At 30.7% G+C, this 16,666-nt stretch overlaps 1 protein-coding gene across 1 annotated transcript in view; it reads right to left on the bottom strand.

The window, feature by feature from the left end:
- Positions 1-16,666, bottom strand: part of GRIK2 (glutamate ionotropic receptor kainate type subunit 2) — a 561,852-nt gene that overhangs the window by 209,381 nt on the left and 335,805 nt on the right. The window contains exon 9 of the mRNA XM_039871757.1: positions 8,422-8,535. Within this exon, the coding sequence (XP_039727691.1) occupies positions 8,422-8,535 (114 nt within the window). The remainder of the gene's footprint in view (positions 1-8,421; positions 8,536-16,666) is intronic.

The following is a 16,666-nucleotide window of genomic DNA, read 5'->3' as shown; positions in this document are numbered from 1 at the left end:
CTTAATGTCTGAATTCAGCCATCCCTAATTAGCATTCATGTCAGAAACCTATGGTACACTATAGGTTATCACAATTGTGAGTGAGAATATCGGGAAAAAAAAGTGAAAAAAATCTAGCAGCTACCATCAGAACAACTTAATGTCTTTAAGAAAAAGCAATATTAAGGATGACTGGTTGTTAGAATCAAAAAAACTATTAATAAGAGAGTCTTCATATGGGCTTATACATTGTTCTCTTGCCTGGAAAACAAACCCCATTTCGAAATCTCAAGACATTATTAAAAAAGCACTTTCGCATAAACTTTCTGGATAGAAAATTAATAACTATCATAATCTGGGACTTATGTTTTAAAGCAACAACAAAATAATGTAGCAGACCTGGAGAGCAATGTTTTATCTTAATAACTTTTTAATAAGCCATATTTATTATTTATCTTTTGCTTTAAAAGTTCAAGTGCATTCTGAGGCAATCTTCAAAGTTTCTTTTCTTTTCTTTTTTTCTTTTATTTTGTTTTGCAATTCCATTAAGCAAAGACATTATATTTAATGACTGATTTACACGCGTGCGCGCGTGCGCACGCGTGCGCGCGCGCACACACACACACACACACTCACACACACACACACATGCAAATCCTTTACTACACTACAGGTACAATCATCACATTTTTAGTTGCTGCAAACTGTGTTTAACTTCTTTCAGAAGAATAACTTCACAGAATTTACATAATATATAAAAAAGTCTATGTCTTTATTGCCCATAGTTATTTTAAGAAGAGTTTTTGTTTTTATCCCATATCTATAGAAAATCTGCTGGGATTTGGGAAAGTCAGAAAATCTTCTTTCTCCCTGAACTATAATATTTAATCACCTAAAATAGTAGTGAATCCTATAGCAATAATGATTGTGTAATATGTTGAAATTTTTTTTTAGAAGGCTAAAGTTTTTCCAGTTGTGCTATTCATCAACATTTCAAGAAAGATACTTTTTGATGTCAGAACAATAAGGGTTTAAAGATGTGGCTTAGTAATTATGATTCATGCTTGTATAAAAAAAATCTTATTTTAGTAAAAACTGGTAAGCTATTAAACATCTCCACTTGACGGAATTATCAGCTTAGATTGGAAGTGATGATTCTTACTGTCTTTCTGCTGGTATTTGTATTTTGGCCATTAACTATTTCATTAACTTAATTCACAAATGAATGGAGGGAGAAAAAAAAAAAGCTAAAGCTGAAATCAATCAAATATGCCATTTCATTGCTCTTCCAGTAAAAGTTTTGATGAGGAAGGAAATCTCACCTATTAGCTAATAAACTGCATTTCATTTCTGAATCTAATTCATTATCCCCTTACATGAATAATCAAGATTTGACTACACAAAAGTTGTTGCCAAATCTCTGTTCATATATGGCTAAATAGGGCTCATTATGTCCCAAAACTCCTATCATGTTCTGTGGCAATGTTAACACCACTGCCTCTTAGGCTTTTTAATTGTGAAGTCCTCATCAGCATTTCTCAATTACTTTTGCCCCAAGTCTAATTCATCTACAAGAAATCTTATACCTGATTTTTCGACATTGCCATCTCTTTCCTCTTCCCAATAGGCACAAATGTCTTTCAAATCAGAATCTATAAATTTCCTATTCAGTGGTGTCCATGATCAAACCTCATCTCACTTGTTCAATATGTCCTTTGGCTCATTTGTTTGTTAAATACTCTTAGAATTATCGTGTGTGTGTGTGTGTGTGTGTGTGTGTGTGTACAGGGTATCAAGAGACTATCTAAGGTACCTAAGAAATCAAGCCTCTGGCTTGAGTGACTAGAAAAAATACTGGAACCATAAACAGATTTTGGAAATACATGAAATTGTATTTTCTGACCAGTATGCTGTACAACCAAAACAAATATAAAAAGTAATGAATGTCAACTGTAATTGAAAAAAAAAAAGAAAAAGACACACACACACACACACACACACACACACACACACACACAAATATATAGGAAACTGTTTCAAATATATTTAAAACAGATGTGCTAAGGCCTGAATTGAAGAAGGAAGTTTGATGCATAATAACTTTGATATGGGACATATAGGAGGATAGTAGCTGTAAATTTATATACGAATCTCAGATTAAGGGTGTAGCTAAAATTTATATAATTTTACATGATACTATTGTGATAAAATCTTTAAAAATGAGAAAGGTAAAGCAAAATTATTTAATTTCCATGTAGTTTTCTGTGGTTAAGCTGAACCAAAAGTTTAAATTGCTTTATTCATTCATCTATACCAAATCTAAAATATTGTTCTTTATAATAAAATAATCTCAACAAAAATTATAGTATTGACAATAATATTGGCAATAAAAAAGAATATGACAATTAAAATACTTAAGAATATTACAATTTTATTTCTGTTGGATTTCACAAAGGATAAAGGAAGTAGGTGTGTGTGTATGTGAGTGTGTGTGTATGTGTAATTATGTGGTAAAAACAAGATTCTGGTCATTTACAAAGCCTTTAAAGACTGAGAACCTAAGATTTGAAAAATTAAGCTTGATTTCACATTAAAACACACAGTTTTTTTGTTTTTTTTTCCTCTATGGTAACACCACCAATAGTTGTCTGTTTATCTAGCTAATCTGGGGATCTAAGAGAATATGAGAAGTTTTTTAAATAAAACACATTAAGTTATTAAGACAAGATTAAAAAGGAGAAATGCAGTGCCAGTATAATCCTGGAAATAGAAGAAAAAAAATATGGTGAGAAAAGATTTGGTTGCATTCGAACAAGCTGGCTGCAGTAATAGAGGATGAGGAGACTGAGTTTGAATGAGGCACTCTCATCTCACATGTTAGCATTTAAGTAGTACTTATACATAAAACTGCTTAGAAATGTTGTAGGGGTTGCTAAGAATGAAAATCTATTTTCTTCAAGAAGCTACAGTGCCCAGGTTTCCAAGACCAAATGCTAACAACTCTCTAAGAACTCCATGCTTCACAGTTCTTTTGTGACAATGGAAAGAGAAAAATCAAAGTGAAAACTTATTGCAGTAGCAGATTTAAAGCCCTAGAAATCTGCTTTTGCTGATATTATAGAAGAAGCTGCAGAACCATTTAGGGAATGATTCAGTCACTTCTGACTTTTGTTCAGCAAGTCCTTTCATTGTCCTTGGGACTTTGCTACCAGATAAGCTTCCTGTATCTGTAGGCTGTGACAAAAGCTTTACAAGCCTAAGCAAGTAAACTCAGTGCTGAAATATACAACCTTCTATGAAGTGCTAAAAAAATAAAATTTAGAAAAAGACTGTTACAGATGCAAGCACATTTGTTAAACCATTGAGCAATAGGGAAGAAAGAAACTTCTTAATAGGTGACTTTTCTGAAAAGTAACCAAATTCATAGTAATTTGCACACTAAAGTGCTTCTAGTCATCAACAGAAAGAATATATATGGTGGCTTTTAAGTGCTAGTAATCTTTTGATGGACAAAAATCAGTTATGATACAGGAACAGTACAGTGGGGAGCACTCAATATATTTAGACAGGCCTAAGAAAAATCTATTGAAAACCAAAAAAAAGAGAAAAAAATAGGCATTTCCTATATGAACTTCTTACATATACAGTCGCCTAATATTGCCTCTAGTTAGTGGATCAACAGCAGTATGGACAACAGGATGAGGTTATAAACTGAAAATGTAGCACACATCATTCCTCAAAAGTCCTCAATATTTCTTTCAGAATTAGTATTTTTGTTATTATTTTTGGCAATTAGGAATATATGTTTTGACAATCTCTATGAAATAAGTGAAATCATCATTAATAAAAACATGATTCTAAGGTTTATATTTTTAGTTCCATTAATAATGATAACCACAAGAAGCAAAGGATTTTAATAACAAATAAACATAAAATTTGAAGACCAGAGTTGTAATATGAGGAATATTAAGAAGAAGGCATAAATAGACTTGCAGGTGAAGTTACAAAAATTTCTAAATTGTATGAGATCATGAATCTTAATTCAAAACAAAAAAAAGTTAAGCATTTAAAAAATTGTTTAGAGATTCCTAAAATGATTTCATTCTATAATATAACTACATTCTGTACACATACTGTGTATCATGTGTAGGTTGTTGTTGAAAAGGAGTAAAAATATTTGTAAATAAGATGCTTAATTTCAATTCTTAAGAGAAAAAAATGAAATAAACCCCAATACTCTTTTGATTGCCCAGGAAAATCTGAGATTATGGTTTAAAGAGGCTAAAAGAAAACTGAGTACTAAATTAGGAGAGAAGAGAAATGAGAGGCCCAAGATATTCAAGCAAGAGTAGCCTAAATCCTGTCCTCTGAAGATGAGTACATCTAGATATTTGGGAACATACCCATAAGAGCATCATAGTGCTCAAGCATGTGTAGAATTTATGGATGAGAAGCATTGCTTTAGGTGAGCAATTCTTAATCAAGATACTATTTTGTTCCTAAACTATAGTCGTTAGACTTTTCCACGGTGGGCCACTAGAGCTTTCATCTTACAAGTACTGTTTGCTCAAGTTAGCTATACAAATTGGTTGAAAACCCACTACTCTACTTTATAGAAATGTGACCATGAGTAACAGTTAAGCAATTTGGATATCAGCTTTCTTATCTGCAAAGTAATATTAATAATGGTATCTAGCTCGAAAGGTTATTATGACAATTAAATAAGTAAATTCATGCTTTGAACAATGCCTAGCAGATAGTAGGCATACAAAAAAAAAAAAGTCTTCTCTTATTCTTTAGTAATGGACCATATTCATATAATCAAATTTGATGAAGCTGAGAAGCAGACCAAAGCACCAGCCCCAATCATGGTCTTCTTTCAATTTTGAAAATTTTCCAAGATATTTCTTGCTTGAGAGCTCTTTCACATGCTCTTCTCTCTGCCAAGAATACTACTTTTCCCTTTCTTTACCTTGCTAATTCCTTCTCAAACCTCAAGTGTCAGCTGTCTATTCTTCTGCAGTAAGGCCTAACCTGACTTGTTCCTTCATTCTTGATCCCAGTAAAACTCAGGACCATCCTGTAAAAGGCATCATTCCAATTTTCTTTCTCTTATATTCTAATCACAGGGGTGTATGTGTGTGTGTAATTTTCCCTATAATCCTTACCATTTTCTAAGCTCCATGAGGAAAAAGACCATGTCTATTTTTTAATCAAATATAGCTTTTAGCACAATGCTTGTTATATTGTCATCACTGAATATATATTTATTAAATAAAATAATGAATAAATAAAATAAATAAATGAATATATTCATGTGAAATGAAACTGACTATGATTAATACACTGATACTGTTGTATTCTAGAATATCTTACTGCTTTTTTTAAAGTCATGTGAAAAAAGTGTTGAATAAGAAGCATAAGTGAACTTCTCTTTGTGCAGATGTTATTATTCATAACACAGCCAGAATTTTCTCTGAGATTTTCCAAGAGAGAAAAAGACAATATAATCATAACATAAATCAAATGATCATAAACTCCTTATAATATCAATTAAATATCAATAAATTACACCAAGCATAAGGCTTACATAAATAAGGTAAATAATCTCTTCAAGTCTGTTCTTTTGTTAATTGTGGATACTTTGTGAACAGAGTATTCAGAAAAATAATTTATTTCAACTAAGTGACATAAAAACAAATAAAGTAATTTTCATTTTAATAAACATCAGGACTCTTAGAAACCAGTAGAGTGATATACCTTAAAATATAAATAACCTATTTATTAAAAATATAAGCTTAGCGTATGTTCCACAGTTGATCCTACATCTTAGTTATATAATGATCTGAGCAGTAGTTCTCAACCATCATTATAGATCAGAATTACTTGTGAAACTAAGAAAAAAATAAATATGTCCAAGATCTGAAGCCCAGAAATAATATTTTAAAGGTATGGAGCATGCTTTGGGTAGCAGTAATTTTTTAAAAAGCTTTATACGTAGCTCTGATATGAAGGTAATATTAAATACCACTTGTTTACTGATGCAAAATTATTTACTGTTGAGAAAAAATGTCTGAATTTTTCTGTCTTACAAAACAACCCTAAGTAATTAAACAAAATTCAGAAATTATATGTTTACTCTTAATCATCTATAAGAAGTTTGCAATAACTTGAAAAATATTTGAAAGTAGTCTTTTGGAAGTTGCTTAGCTCCTCTAATTTTCCATTTAATTAAATACCATTTATTTGATTAAATTTGGTAAATATTTATTGAGTGCTTTCTGTGCCCAAAGCACTTTTTTCTGAAACTGAGAGATCAAAAAAATGGAAAATTTGATCATTGGCCTTGCACAAATTCATGTCACAGATATTTTCTAAAATAAAGAAAAATGCTTGGTAAGTATCATGATAAAGTATTGTGACACATAAAATGTATGTATCATGTACCCTCCAACCCCTGCCACACGCAGACAACTTAATGGAGAGATCAGACAGTTTCATGGAGTGGGTGTCATTGGAGATGTGTTTGGAAGAATATATAGGATTTTCACAGGGGAACAGAAAGAACTGAGCAAATATATGGAGCCGTAAAATAAGTGATAGATTTAAAAGTTTGACTGGATCAAGGAGAATATAGAAGAGTATGGAGTGGATTGCTGAAGACCACAGATGTCTCCTGCACAGTATTCTTTATGAGTACTGTAGAGGCACATGTGGTATAAAAATAGAAGATATAGTCATACCCTATTCTTACATAGAATGTTCAGTCGTCTGGAAAAAAAATTGAGGATGTGAAATAATTAAAGAATAGCATAATATTAATATTAAATATAAAGTGCTGATAAGTACTATAATATCTCAGAAATAGAGAAAAACATATTGCAGACAAAGGGAACAGAGCTAACACAATCACGATAGTCAGGTGACTGGTTATACCAGTTCAATTAAAACACAGGTATCCTGAATAGGAGTAATGGACAATGAGAATGGAAAGGTGAAGGAAGACAAGAATATAGAAGGATTTGAACATCAGGGTCAATGTTGGGGAATTTTTAATGGTTAATATGGATACACTAAAGACTTGTAAGCATGGAAGTAGAGACATTACAAAATAAGATCTTTAAGCTGAAGAGCAGGGTGCATTGCAAAGGAGAAAGGCCATCTGGAGGAGGGACAATTACGTGGTTACTGTAATAGTCCTAGAAGGAAGTAATGAGATCCAGAACATACCGGAAGAAAAAGGATGTGCTAGCATCCTGAAAGAACATTTCAACTAAAGAATAGAGCTAGTGGATTTATAGGTATGAGAATTATTTTTGAAAAGAGAGGAAGATATAAAGTTAACTTAAAGAGAATTTAGGAAGTTTAGATATGATAGGAAGGAAGTGTTCACTGAGATTCCTAGCAGGAAAGTGATTTTAAAAACATATGAGATTCCATCACTGTCATTTAGTGATTAGCAGCTTTCCTTCATTATCAAGAGTCTTTAACCCAAACTATTTTATTTTGACATGCCTAGAGATCTGACATCTTTGTTGTTACTAAAAAGACAAGATTATAAATTCCTCCTGGCTTGATTTCCCACCATAAATCAAATTTAAAAATTATATAAATGCTAGAAGTATGTGGTGGTTTGTTCAGGACATTAATCTCACATTCTTATTTGGTACCTGGGAAGGTACAAGAACTAGCATCGATAAGCTTATTCTGTAGGTAAAATCACTGACTAAATAACATAAGAGCCCCTAGCTTATGCTAAAATTAAAATTCTCATTTGCAAATGGTGTAGTAGGCATACGTGAACATTACTGCGTGATCTAAGAAAAATATATAATTGTGAGAGGGACAAAAATATTTAATATTAATTTAATTCTGTTAGTGGTGAAAGTATTTCTGGCTTAAAAAAACACTCGTCATTTGATTTCATTATGGAGGTTAGCAAAGTAAAAGTAATTCTTCATGTTAAAAACAATTAAATTGAAAGCAAGATTAAATATAATTATTATAGAAAAAATCCTGAAAATTACATAGCACACTCTCTGATATATATTTGCAGGAAATGAAATCAGAAGCAAAGTTCACATGCAGGTCCTCACATAATTATATTTATACAGTTGCATATCTATGTATTTTTCAAATCTTAACACTGACAATTCTTCAATAGTAACTAATTTTGTAGAAATGTAAAGATTTCCAGTAATATATGAAGCTATATTATTAATCAATGTAAGCAGTCCAAACAATATAATTTGCCTCATTGAAGACTAACAAAATAAAACTGTGACTAAATTAACATTGACTCATCTGTTATGCAGTAATTGCTAAATAACTGTAAAATATATTACATTCTGTTCATTATTGTTCCAATTATAATCTCCTTTTCTATCCATTTCCATGGTTATCTAGATATTATCTAAAAAGAATAGAAAAACATATACTTACCAAAATGGTGGTGACGATCAAAGAACGATTAGATAAGGAATCTGTGATGTTGGCTGGCTTCCCTTTTTGACTTTCTGTCATATTCAGGCCACTGGCTGGATCCCAAGTTCCAATCTATAAAATAGCATACGTACTTTGTAAATTGTCCAGCAAGCACCTGAGACAGAGTACCGCCAGAGAAAGTTAAGACTGCTAACGCTTATTATTCATCTCTGCTGCATTATCCACTGTCATTAAAGTAAAGGCTGCTTGTTTTAAGCATGATCCACCATTCTGTGAAGTATGTCCAGTGAAGTGTGACATTAAAGAACAAAATGATCCACTGCACTTCGACAGTCAGTGTGGGAGTTTAATTTTCCATTCAAACTTTCATTCACCAAGATAAACCACATTTGATGATACCTTGATAGCTGGTTAGAAACTCATTAATAGTGCATATCTTTTACTATAATAGATCTGTCTCATCTTCTCATTATAAAGATAACATGTCATATTACATGGACAAAGCTAAAAGACAGCAAAACCTGGGGATCCAGGATAAATTAATAGGTAAAGGCAGACTTAAGAGAGGCATTGATTGGTATTCTGCATAACCCCACTAGGGCAAAATCATATCTGGAATTACGTTTAGAGCTTTTAAAAATACACATTTGCAGCTTTTAAAATACTCAGAAAAAAAAATTGCAGCACAATCTCACCTTTTAACTCATTCCAATAGTTACACCTGTGTTCTATTTAATATGTATTTTAATTTATCTAATACCCTCTGATAGATTAGGCCATATATTTTCAGTGTTCAGACATTTTATACCCACTGAACACAGCCTATGGAATAACACAGACACACATGTTTATATAAACATGGTATGCTACTAAAAGCATAGATCAGATGCTTTACGTGCATTTTGCTATTGCACTATTATATAACAATGGTCATCACTAAAGGGGAACAGAGGCAAAAGGAGATGCAGAGTCAGTAGTTCTTTTTCCCACCTTCTTAAACCTGGGAGTCATTGATAGTGACATTTGTCTTCCATATCACCCTACTCAATTATCCAAGTTGTTCTCATCAAAGGAAAAGAAAATTATAAATTATCAATTTATCTTTAAAATAAATCTTTATATATGGCTATTCACGAGAATAGATATGTCATTCTAATACCTGTATATAAGTGCAAACTCTAGTATATTTTTCTCAAGAATGTATTTAATTATACTAGAGACTCAATATAAATGTTTTAGTGATGTCTGAAATTAAACCTCTTGCCACATTTTCTCACGCTCAGTTAATTTTCTTCTTATTAAAAACAACATATTACTGATGTTTGTGTCAACAAGAGAAAAAGTCAAATAATACAGTGAGAGAAAAAATATATTGATTTGGTATTCTTTCCAAAATAAATCAACTATGGGCCAATTAAATTTCTCTACTTTAGACTATAACCATGATGTCCTAAAGACATTCAAGGTCAGTAAGGAAAGGCATTCACAGGGCAGATGGGTAACAATATGTGAAATGGAAGGGCATAAGGCAACAGTGAGAATTTCTAGGCAAGTGTGTGCAGTTTTTAAATCTCACTGTCTCAATGTGGAATATGAAGTAGGGAGCCACAGTCCTGATCCTGCACAGAGCTATGTGCCTTGGGGTTGCATGTTCCCAGAGCAGGTGCTTTTTCAAGTTACCAGCAAGGCGTCACCAGACTAGGAGAGGCCCTGCTGGGGATCTGAGTGGGAACAACAAAGGGGATGTCAAATCTGGAATGCTTGCTGACTTACTTAAAGTGTTGCAAATTCAAAATCCTTAAAAATGCTCTGTTGGCTAAACAAGACATCTACAGATCATATTTTGCAGTGATTGCCACTTTTCTCTCCCTGGTCTATAATTAATACCTAGTATGCATTTATTTCCTTAGATTTCTTTTCCCCCACCATTACTTAAATAGCTAGATTTTTCAGATGTGTAATTCTCTCAGCAAAGCCCTGGCATCATTTGTCCATTGTCATCTGCCTAATGACATTCTTAAGCTTAGTCAGTAAGTTTTTTCAACTTTCTAACTGAGTCACTAATACAAAATATTGCCCATTTCACTTACTATTGTCTTCCAAGATTATTTGTATAAAAATAATTTAGCTAAATGTTCACTCATCTAAACATACTTATTTAGTTTCATTCTATGTTAGTTGTTTTAACTAGACTATTTGGATGGGTTCTGGCTCATAGCACATAAATCCAGAATTTCCTATAATCAAAATATTAGATATTCCCTTTTGTAAATCTCAGGTTTCTGAGCAGAAAATTATGAAGTGTCAAAAATTTCAGTAGCATAACATTTTAAATGAAATAAAATTTTGTATAATTCCTAGATTTTAAATCTCCTGGAACTAAATAATTGAAAACTTCAATTGATTGAGAAAATTGTCACTATGGAATTTTTTTTTGCTTTGTTTTGTTTTAATCATAAGAACCAAGGACTATGCCAAACAATTTTTTTCTTTTAATCTATTTTCAGAACCATGATTTTTTTCATTATATGATTTAATCATCTTTAAATTATTATTTTTTTTTCATTTCTAAAATGGAATAAAGATATCTAGGCACTTGTGACCTCACAGAGTTGTTTTAATAGAATGAGTCTATATCTGGTTTACTTGGATATTTCAAGTTGACAATTATCTTCTCAGTGTAAATAGTAATAGCACACTCTTGAATAATTTAAAAAGTCATGGTTTTGATAATATATTATAATGAACCCTAATTATAAGAACGAATTTGATAAGTAATATAAAAGTGCTTCAAAAACCATATAGAACTACAAAAAAAATGGCATTATTCATCTTATTTTATGTTCCAAACGGTTCTTAAAATAAATTTTCTTTTCTTCATAAAAAAGTATGTTTATCATCAAATAATAAAATACGCAAAAGAAATAGAGAACATTTATTTAAATTTCTAACCTATGCACATACCTGTCGATCATGGCTAACGCTTATCTATATGTATGTTCCTCGTCTAACTTACATTATAGCGTTCTAGTTAATGACCCAGACTCTAGAAGGGGTAAAGATTGCCTCAACCCATTATATTTCTACCACTTATCATCAGGTGACTTCTCTGTGCCTCAATTTTCTCATCTATAAATGGGGAAATAACATTATACACCTTATAAAGCTATTGTGGGATTAAATAGAAAAGAAGTCTATGTAATGTGTTTATAAGTATAATTATTATATTGATTAAATGTATCCTATTTGTACAATATTATGAGTATTTTACTTGGCATTAAATAATCAATTGATAACCTTAATGATTATGTGAAATGAACATCATTGAACATATCATGATTTAACTATCATTGTTATAAGTAAAGCTTTAATACATAGTTATTTATAAATATTTGCCCATGTATTTTATTATTTTAAAAACAGATTCTCAGAATTAGAATTACCGAACCTAAATAATATGAGTTAAGATTATTAGTACATATTACCATATAGCTTTTGAAATTGTTGTTGTACTTATCTTCCTCCTGAAAGTTCATGGTAGTTCTCATAATATAACTGTTATTCTAACAATTCATTTTTTTCCTTTTAATAGTTGGGCTTTCATAATTGAATGATACATGATAGTTCAGGATTATCATCTTGATTTCTAGATAGTATGTTTTATTACATAAAAATAACTTTATTTTAGTTAATTCTTTTCACATAATCTTCTAGCATCTAATATTAATCATGCTTACCTTGCTTCCATTATTTGAGCATTTACATTTGCTGATAAATCATTATCTGTACTTATACCTCCACTTTAAACATATTTCTCACTTTGTGAGTTTCTTTATAAGCAGTTCATCAATGAATTTTTTAAATGTCTTTTCTTTTTTCCCCCAGATCCTATTTTTAGCCTTCTTCCTTTCAAACCATCTGGTTTTCACTATTTCTTTTCTATGCCTGAGTTTTTGGTAGACAGTTTTCTTGTGGTAATTTGGGAGATAACTGAGTTTTAAGTCTACTAATGGTTACCATTAACTTTTCTCAAACTTTTACAATCACACTCTTAAACCAATATTGAATTATAAAAATGAAAATGCATTGTTTTTATCCATTGTTCTACTACACATAATGACTCATAGTTTTTGTTAATTTAATTTGGGGCTGTGAGCACTGCCTCTTTTTTTTTTTTTTTTTTTTTTTTTTTTTTTTTTTTTTTTTTTTTTTCTTTTGCTTTGTATATTGTAGATCATCTCTCTCCAAGAAAAAAATTGGAATTTTTGATATAATCTTTAAAATAATTCTTAAAAAAATCCTTCCATTTATATGCTTTAACTGCTTTTGATGTTACTAGGATTTCTAGCTACAATTTCTTCTTTGTTGAGTGATTGCTTTTCATTCATTATTGTTTTTATATAATTTATTTGTTAAGGATAACTATATAATATGCTTCTGTTTGCAAATTTGAAATTTTTTTGCATTTATAAATAAAAAATTGACTAAATTAAGACATTGTGTCATGGTCTTCTTTCAGAGCTCTGTCATATTTATTGTTTCTCTGTTGGTAGATATTTTTCTTGAAAGCTTCTGGTATTCTCTATTTAGAAGTTTGAGAGAAAAAGAGAAAAAATTTTTATTGTATTTTCCAGAAATATAATTCATTTTTGCATTTTCTGAAGGTAGATTTTATTTTAGTCATAATTTTCTTGAATTATTCCTGTTGACATGTCTTCTATAAATGTCATTTTCTTTATATGGAATATTTTCCCCCATTCCACTACCTTCCACCTGTGTCTTGACCACTGTTTCAACATTTGAGAAAAGCAGTCCCCTCTTTTGCATAGCAATGGACAGAACAACTTAGGTATGTTTCCAACAAAAAAGTATCATACTACATTTTAATTGTAATTTTTTCTTATCCCTCTCCAGTTAAAACCTGAATCTCTTAAGTATAGAGACTGTCTTACTCATACTTTTGACCCAAGGTCTTTGAAAGTAGGACATATTAGGAGCTTTATGTGTGAGAGATATAAATACATTGATTGAATGAAGAAACAAATGTATATTCAACTCAGAATTGCCATTTATGTTTTGCTTTGAATTAAAATTATATTTTATTTTATTTCTCTTATCCTCCTTTGTTAAACTATAAGTGCCTTGAGGGAAGAATGTCACCACTTTGAATTACAGATAATAAATATCCAATGAATATTAACGGAATGAATAAATGAATAAATGAATGGAATAAGTGAATGACTTATTACATAATGAAAATTTTGAAATATTTTTAGGTTGTCAATTTTTCAAACTTATTTATTTATTCATTCATTTAGTAAATATTGAATATACTATATATCTATTCTTCTATAATTATATGTTTTCTTTTCCATGTTTTGCTATTCATGTTTTATCTAAGCTCTATCTTAATATTATATGTAACTTTGGTAGTACTATGCCATATATCTTTGCTATTTATTTGCACTTTTCTTAGGCTATAATTTATATATGTTAATGTGAATACTTTATAAAACATAAATATGTTATGCTTTACTTTTTATACTTCTCAGGAATGTTTAAATTTTCATATAATTTTGTTTGGTAACTGTTTTCTCTTTGATTTCTTTGTTTTATTTTTGTGTAAAAAAATTTGTTTTTAACACTACAGTGTTAAATTGAGGACAATAAATCAATATGTATGTAATCAACTCACAGAAAAGGATGACAATAAGAAAGCTATTGATTTTTTTTACCTTTAAGATTTTTATTTTTATATAGGGCAAAGACAACCCTAAACATAATTAAAGCACTAAGAGAGAGTTGCCTTCTAGTTTTGATGTTTTAAATAAAATTTTAATCAATGAATTAACTGTTCTCAAATATAACAATGTGATATAATTCAATAGAAGGTCATTTTTCAAAGGATAAAAATGCAGTTCAGAGATTACTTTGAAATCAAACACTTAATTATAAATTGAGTATATGTACATGTTTAATTCAAATTCAGTAGTTGAAAAAAAGTCAATATTTGATATTTTCTGATGGGAGAAAAAAAATGAAATCGTGTGCCCTCAAATTAGGAATATTATTTATTTCTAAACATAAACATCATCCATAAATAATTTTCTTAAATATTTTACTATCTTGAAGGTATCAAGCAAAATAACTGTAAACACACTGACGTACAACCAAAATATGTCATTACAGTTGTGGGACAAGGTGTATAATAAATTCCATATAAGAATTAGACAAATGAAATGATTAATAGCTCCAAAGAAAGACACTAGGCTCAGATGCTGCCCAGGATGTATTTTTGCCTTTTAAGAAACAAACAACACCTTTCTGACTGGCTTGAAGATTACTAGTCAACATCACTATTAGAACTGCCTTCCTATAGGGAGACAAAAGAAATCTCAGTTCCTGAGAAAGTTAGGGGTTATTGTTGCCATGGGGACAAGAGTATAATGTATCAAATGCCATCAAAGACAGGAAGATAAAAAACCGCTATGTATCAGATATCTAAAAATCTATCAAAAAAAAAAATAGTGCTCATTTATCTAGTGTGGATTTTCAGTTTCACAGGGAGTTAATGAGTTCGGGGTTCTATAGGCAAGAGAAAGTTCAATAGCAAAGATTTCTAAGAAATTACTATTTTTTTCTTAAGAAAATATATACTACACAAAAAATTCTTTAAAAAGCACTTTGAAACATGTTCTAATTCTGAAATATATATACTTGTAAACTCAGGCAGGCAGGGTTTAACTCCTAATGCTCACTCTCTCCATATATTATCAAAATATTTAAGTTTTCAGCAAGAAGCCTCTGGATTACTTATACCAATTTCTGTACTGGTGAGTATAAATGCAAAAGTTAATATTCAGAAAGTAAAGACACTAAAAGTTGGAATAAGCTTCACTTGGAAGTAAATGTGACAAATTTAAACATTTGAAGGTTTGCAAGCATAAATTACCATGCTTTATATTATTTATTTAAATCCTTACTTTGTAGAAATGGTAGCTATTTTCCTTTTTCAAGATTTTCTCTAAGGATGCACAGATTAGGAGCTGATTTTATTATAAAAGCATGCTAAGGCAAACACGTGGTGTAATTGTTCATAGTTGTAAGAACTTCCAAGTGCCTTAGCACCATCTCTGGCAAGAGAAATGTACTGGTTTCTTCCTTATGTTTTTAAAAATTAATGTAATATTAATATACTAAGCCGATTTTAATAAGAATTTATTAGATTCTTTTGTATTGAGGAGATAGAGAATTCTATTCTTCAAGTTCTATTTTAATATAAATGTCACATTCAAGAGAATATCAGAAAAAATAATCAGAACAGACAGCAAACTTTGATGCTACAGAAAGAACGAGAGAGGCACATATGTATGATTTTTATTTAAGACCTCTACTTAGAAGCAAATATTCTCTAGTACAATAAAAATCCATTTAAACTAACAAGGTGAAATAGTAACAGACTGATTTTTTTTTTTTCTTGTAAAGCACCTGATGATGTACATACTGATGACAAAAGACATTCAATAAGAATACTCAATATGTGGTAGAATTTAGTGATTATATTTTCGCATTACGGTTTATTAGAATTTTTTTAAGTCTATGTGGTTATTTTTCCCCAAAATGGCCTCTAGATAGTTCATCTTGCAATGAAAATGCACCATTATCATGTAGTGTCATTAACAGTTCAAAAATATCTTGTGTAAAATTCTCCCAATTGTTTTTGTGCTAAACAGAACCCTTTTGAAATTATATTATAAGAATCTTCTAAATATTTCTTAACATCTTATGTCATTATTTATATGTTTTGTTCCACCCAAAGCTGGTCTTTCCTTGGCACATATCTAAGCTTTAGAGAACTAGATAAGGTTCAACCATTTCCAATGGTAAACCACATCATATTTACACATTCTAAAAACAAAATGAAACCTAAGAAACTCATTTTATTGTCTATTATGAAGGCATTTTCATATTTTCTCAATTTTCCTTGGCCTACTACTTTTGCTATTTTTCCCTTTTCTTCCAATGAAAGACTGAATATACGAATAAGCAGTCAGACCATGTATGGCCACAGAACACTGATCCAGAACCTCTGGAGGGACCATCCTGGGAAGCCAAACTACCTCTGTAGCAACATGCCCAGAATGACTAAAATTTGTTTGGTTTCTTTCAGCTTTCTTTCCTTTCCTTTTCTTTCTTTTTCTTCCCTCCCTCCCTCCCTCTCTCCCTCCCTCCTTCTTTCCTT

The sequence above is a fragment of the Pteropus medius genome, unplaced genomic scaffold (genome assembly GCF_902729225.1).
Source record: "Pteropus medius unplaced genomic scaffold, Ma_sr-lr_union100, whole genome shotgun sequence".
Lineage (NCBI taxonomy): Eukaryota > Metazoa > Chordata > Mammalia > Chiroptera > Pteropodidae > Pteropus > Pteropus medius.
Note: the sequence above shows the minus strand (reverse complement) of the source record. Positions and strands in the feature narration are given on the sequence as shown.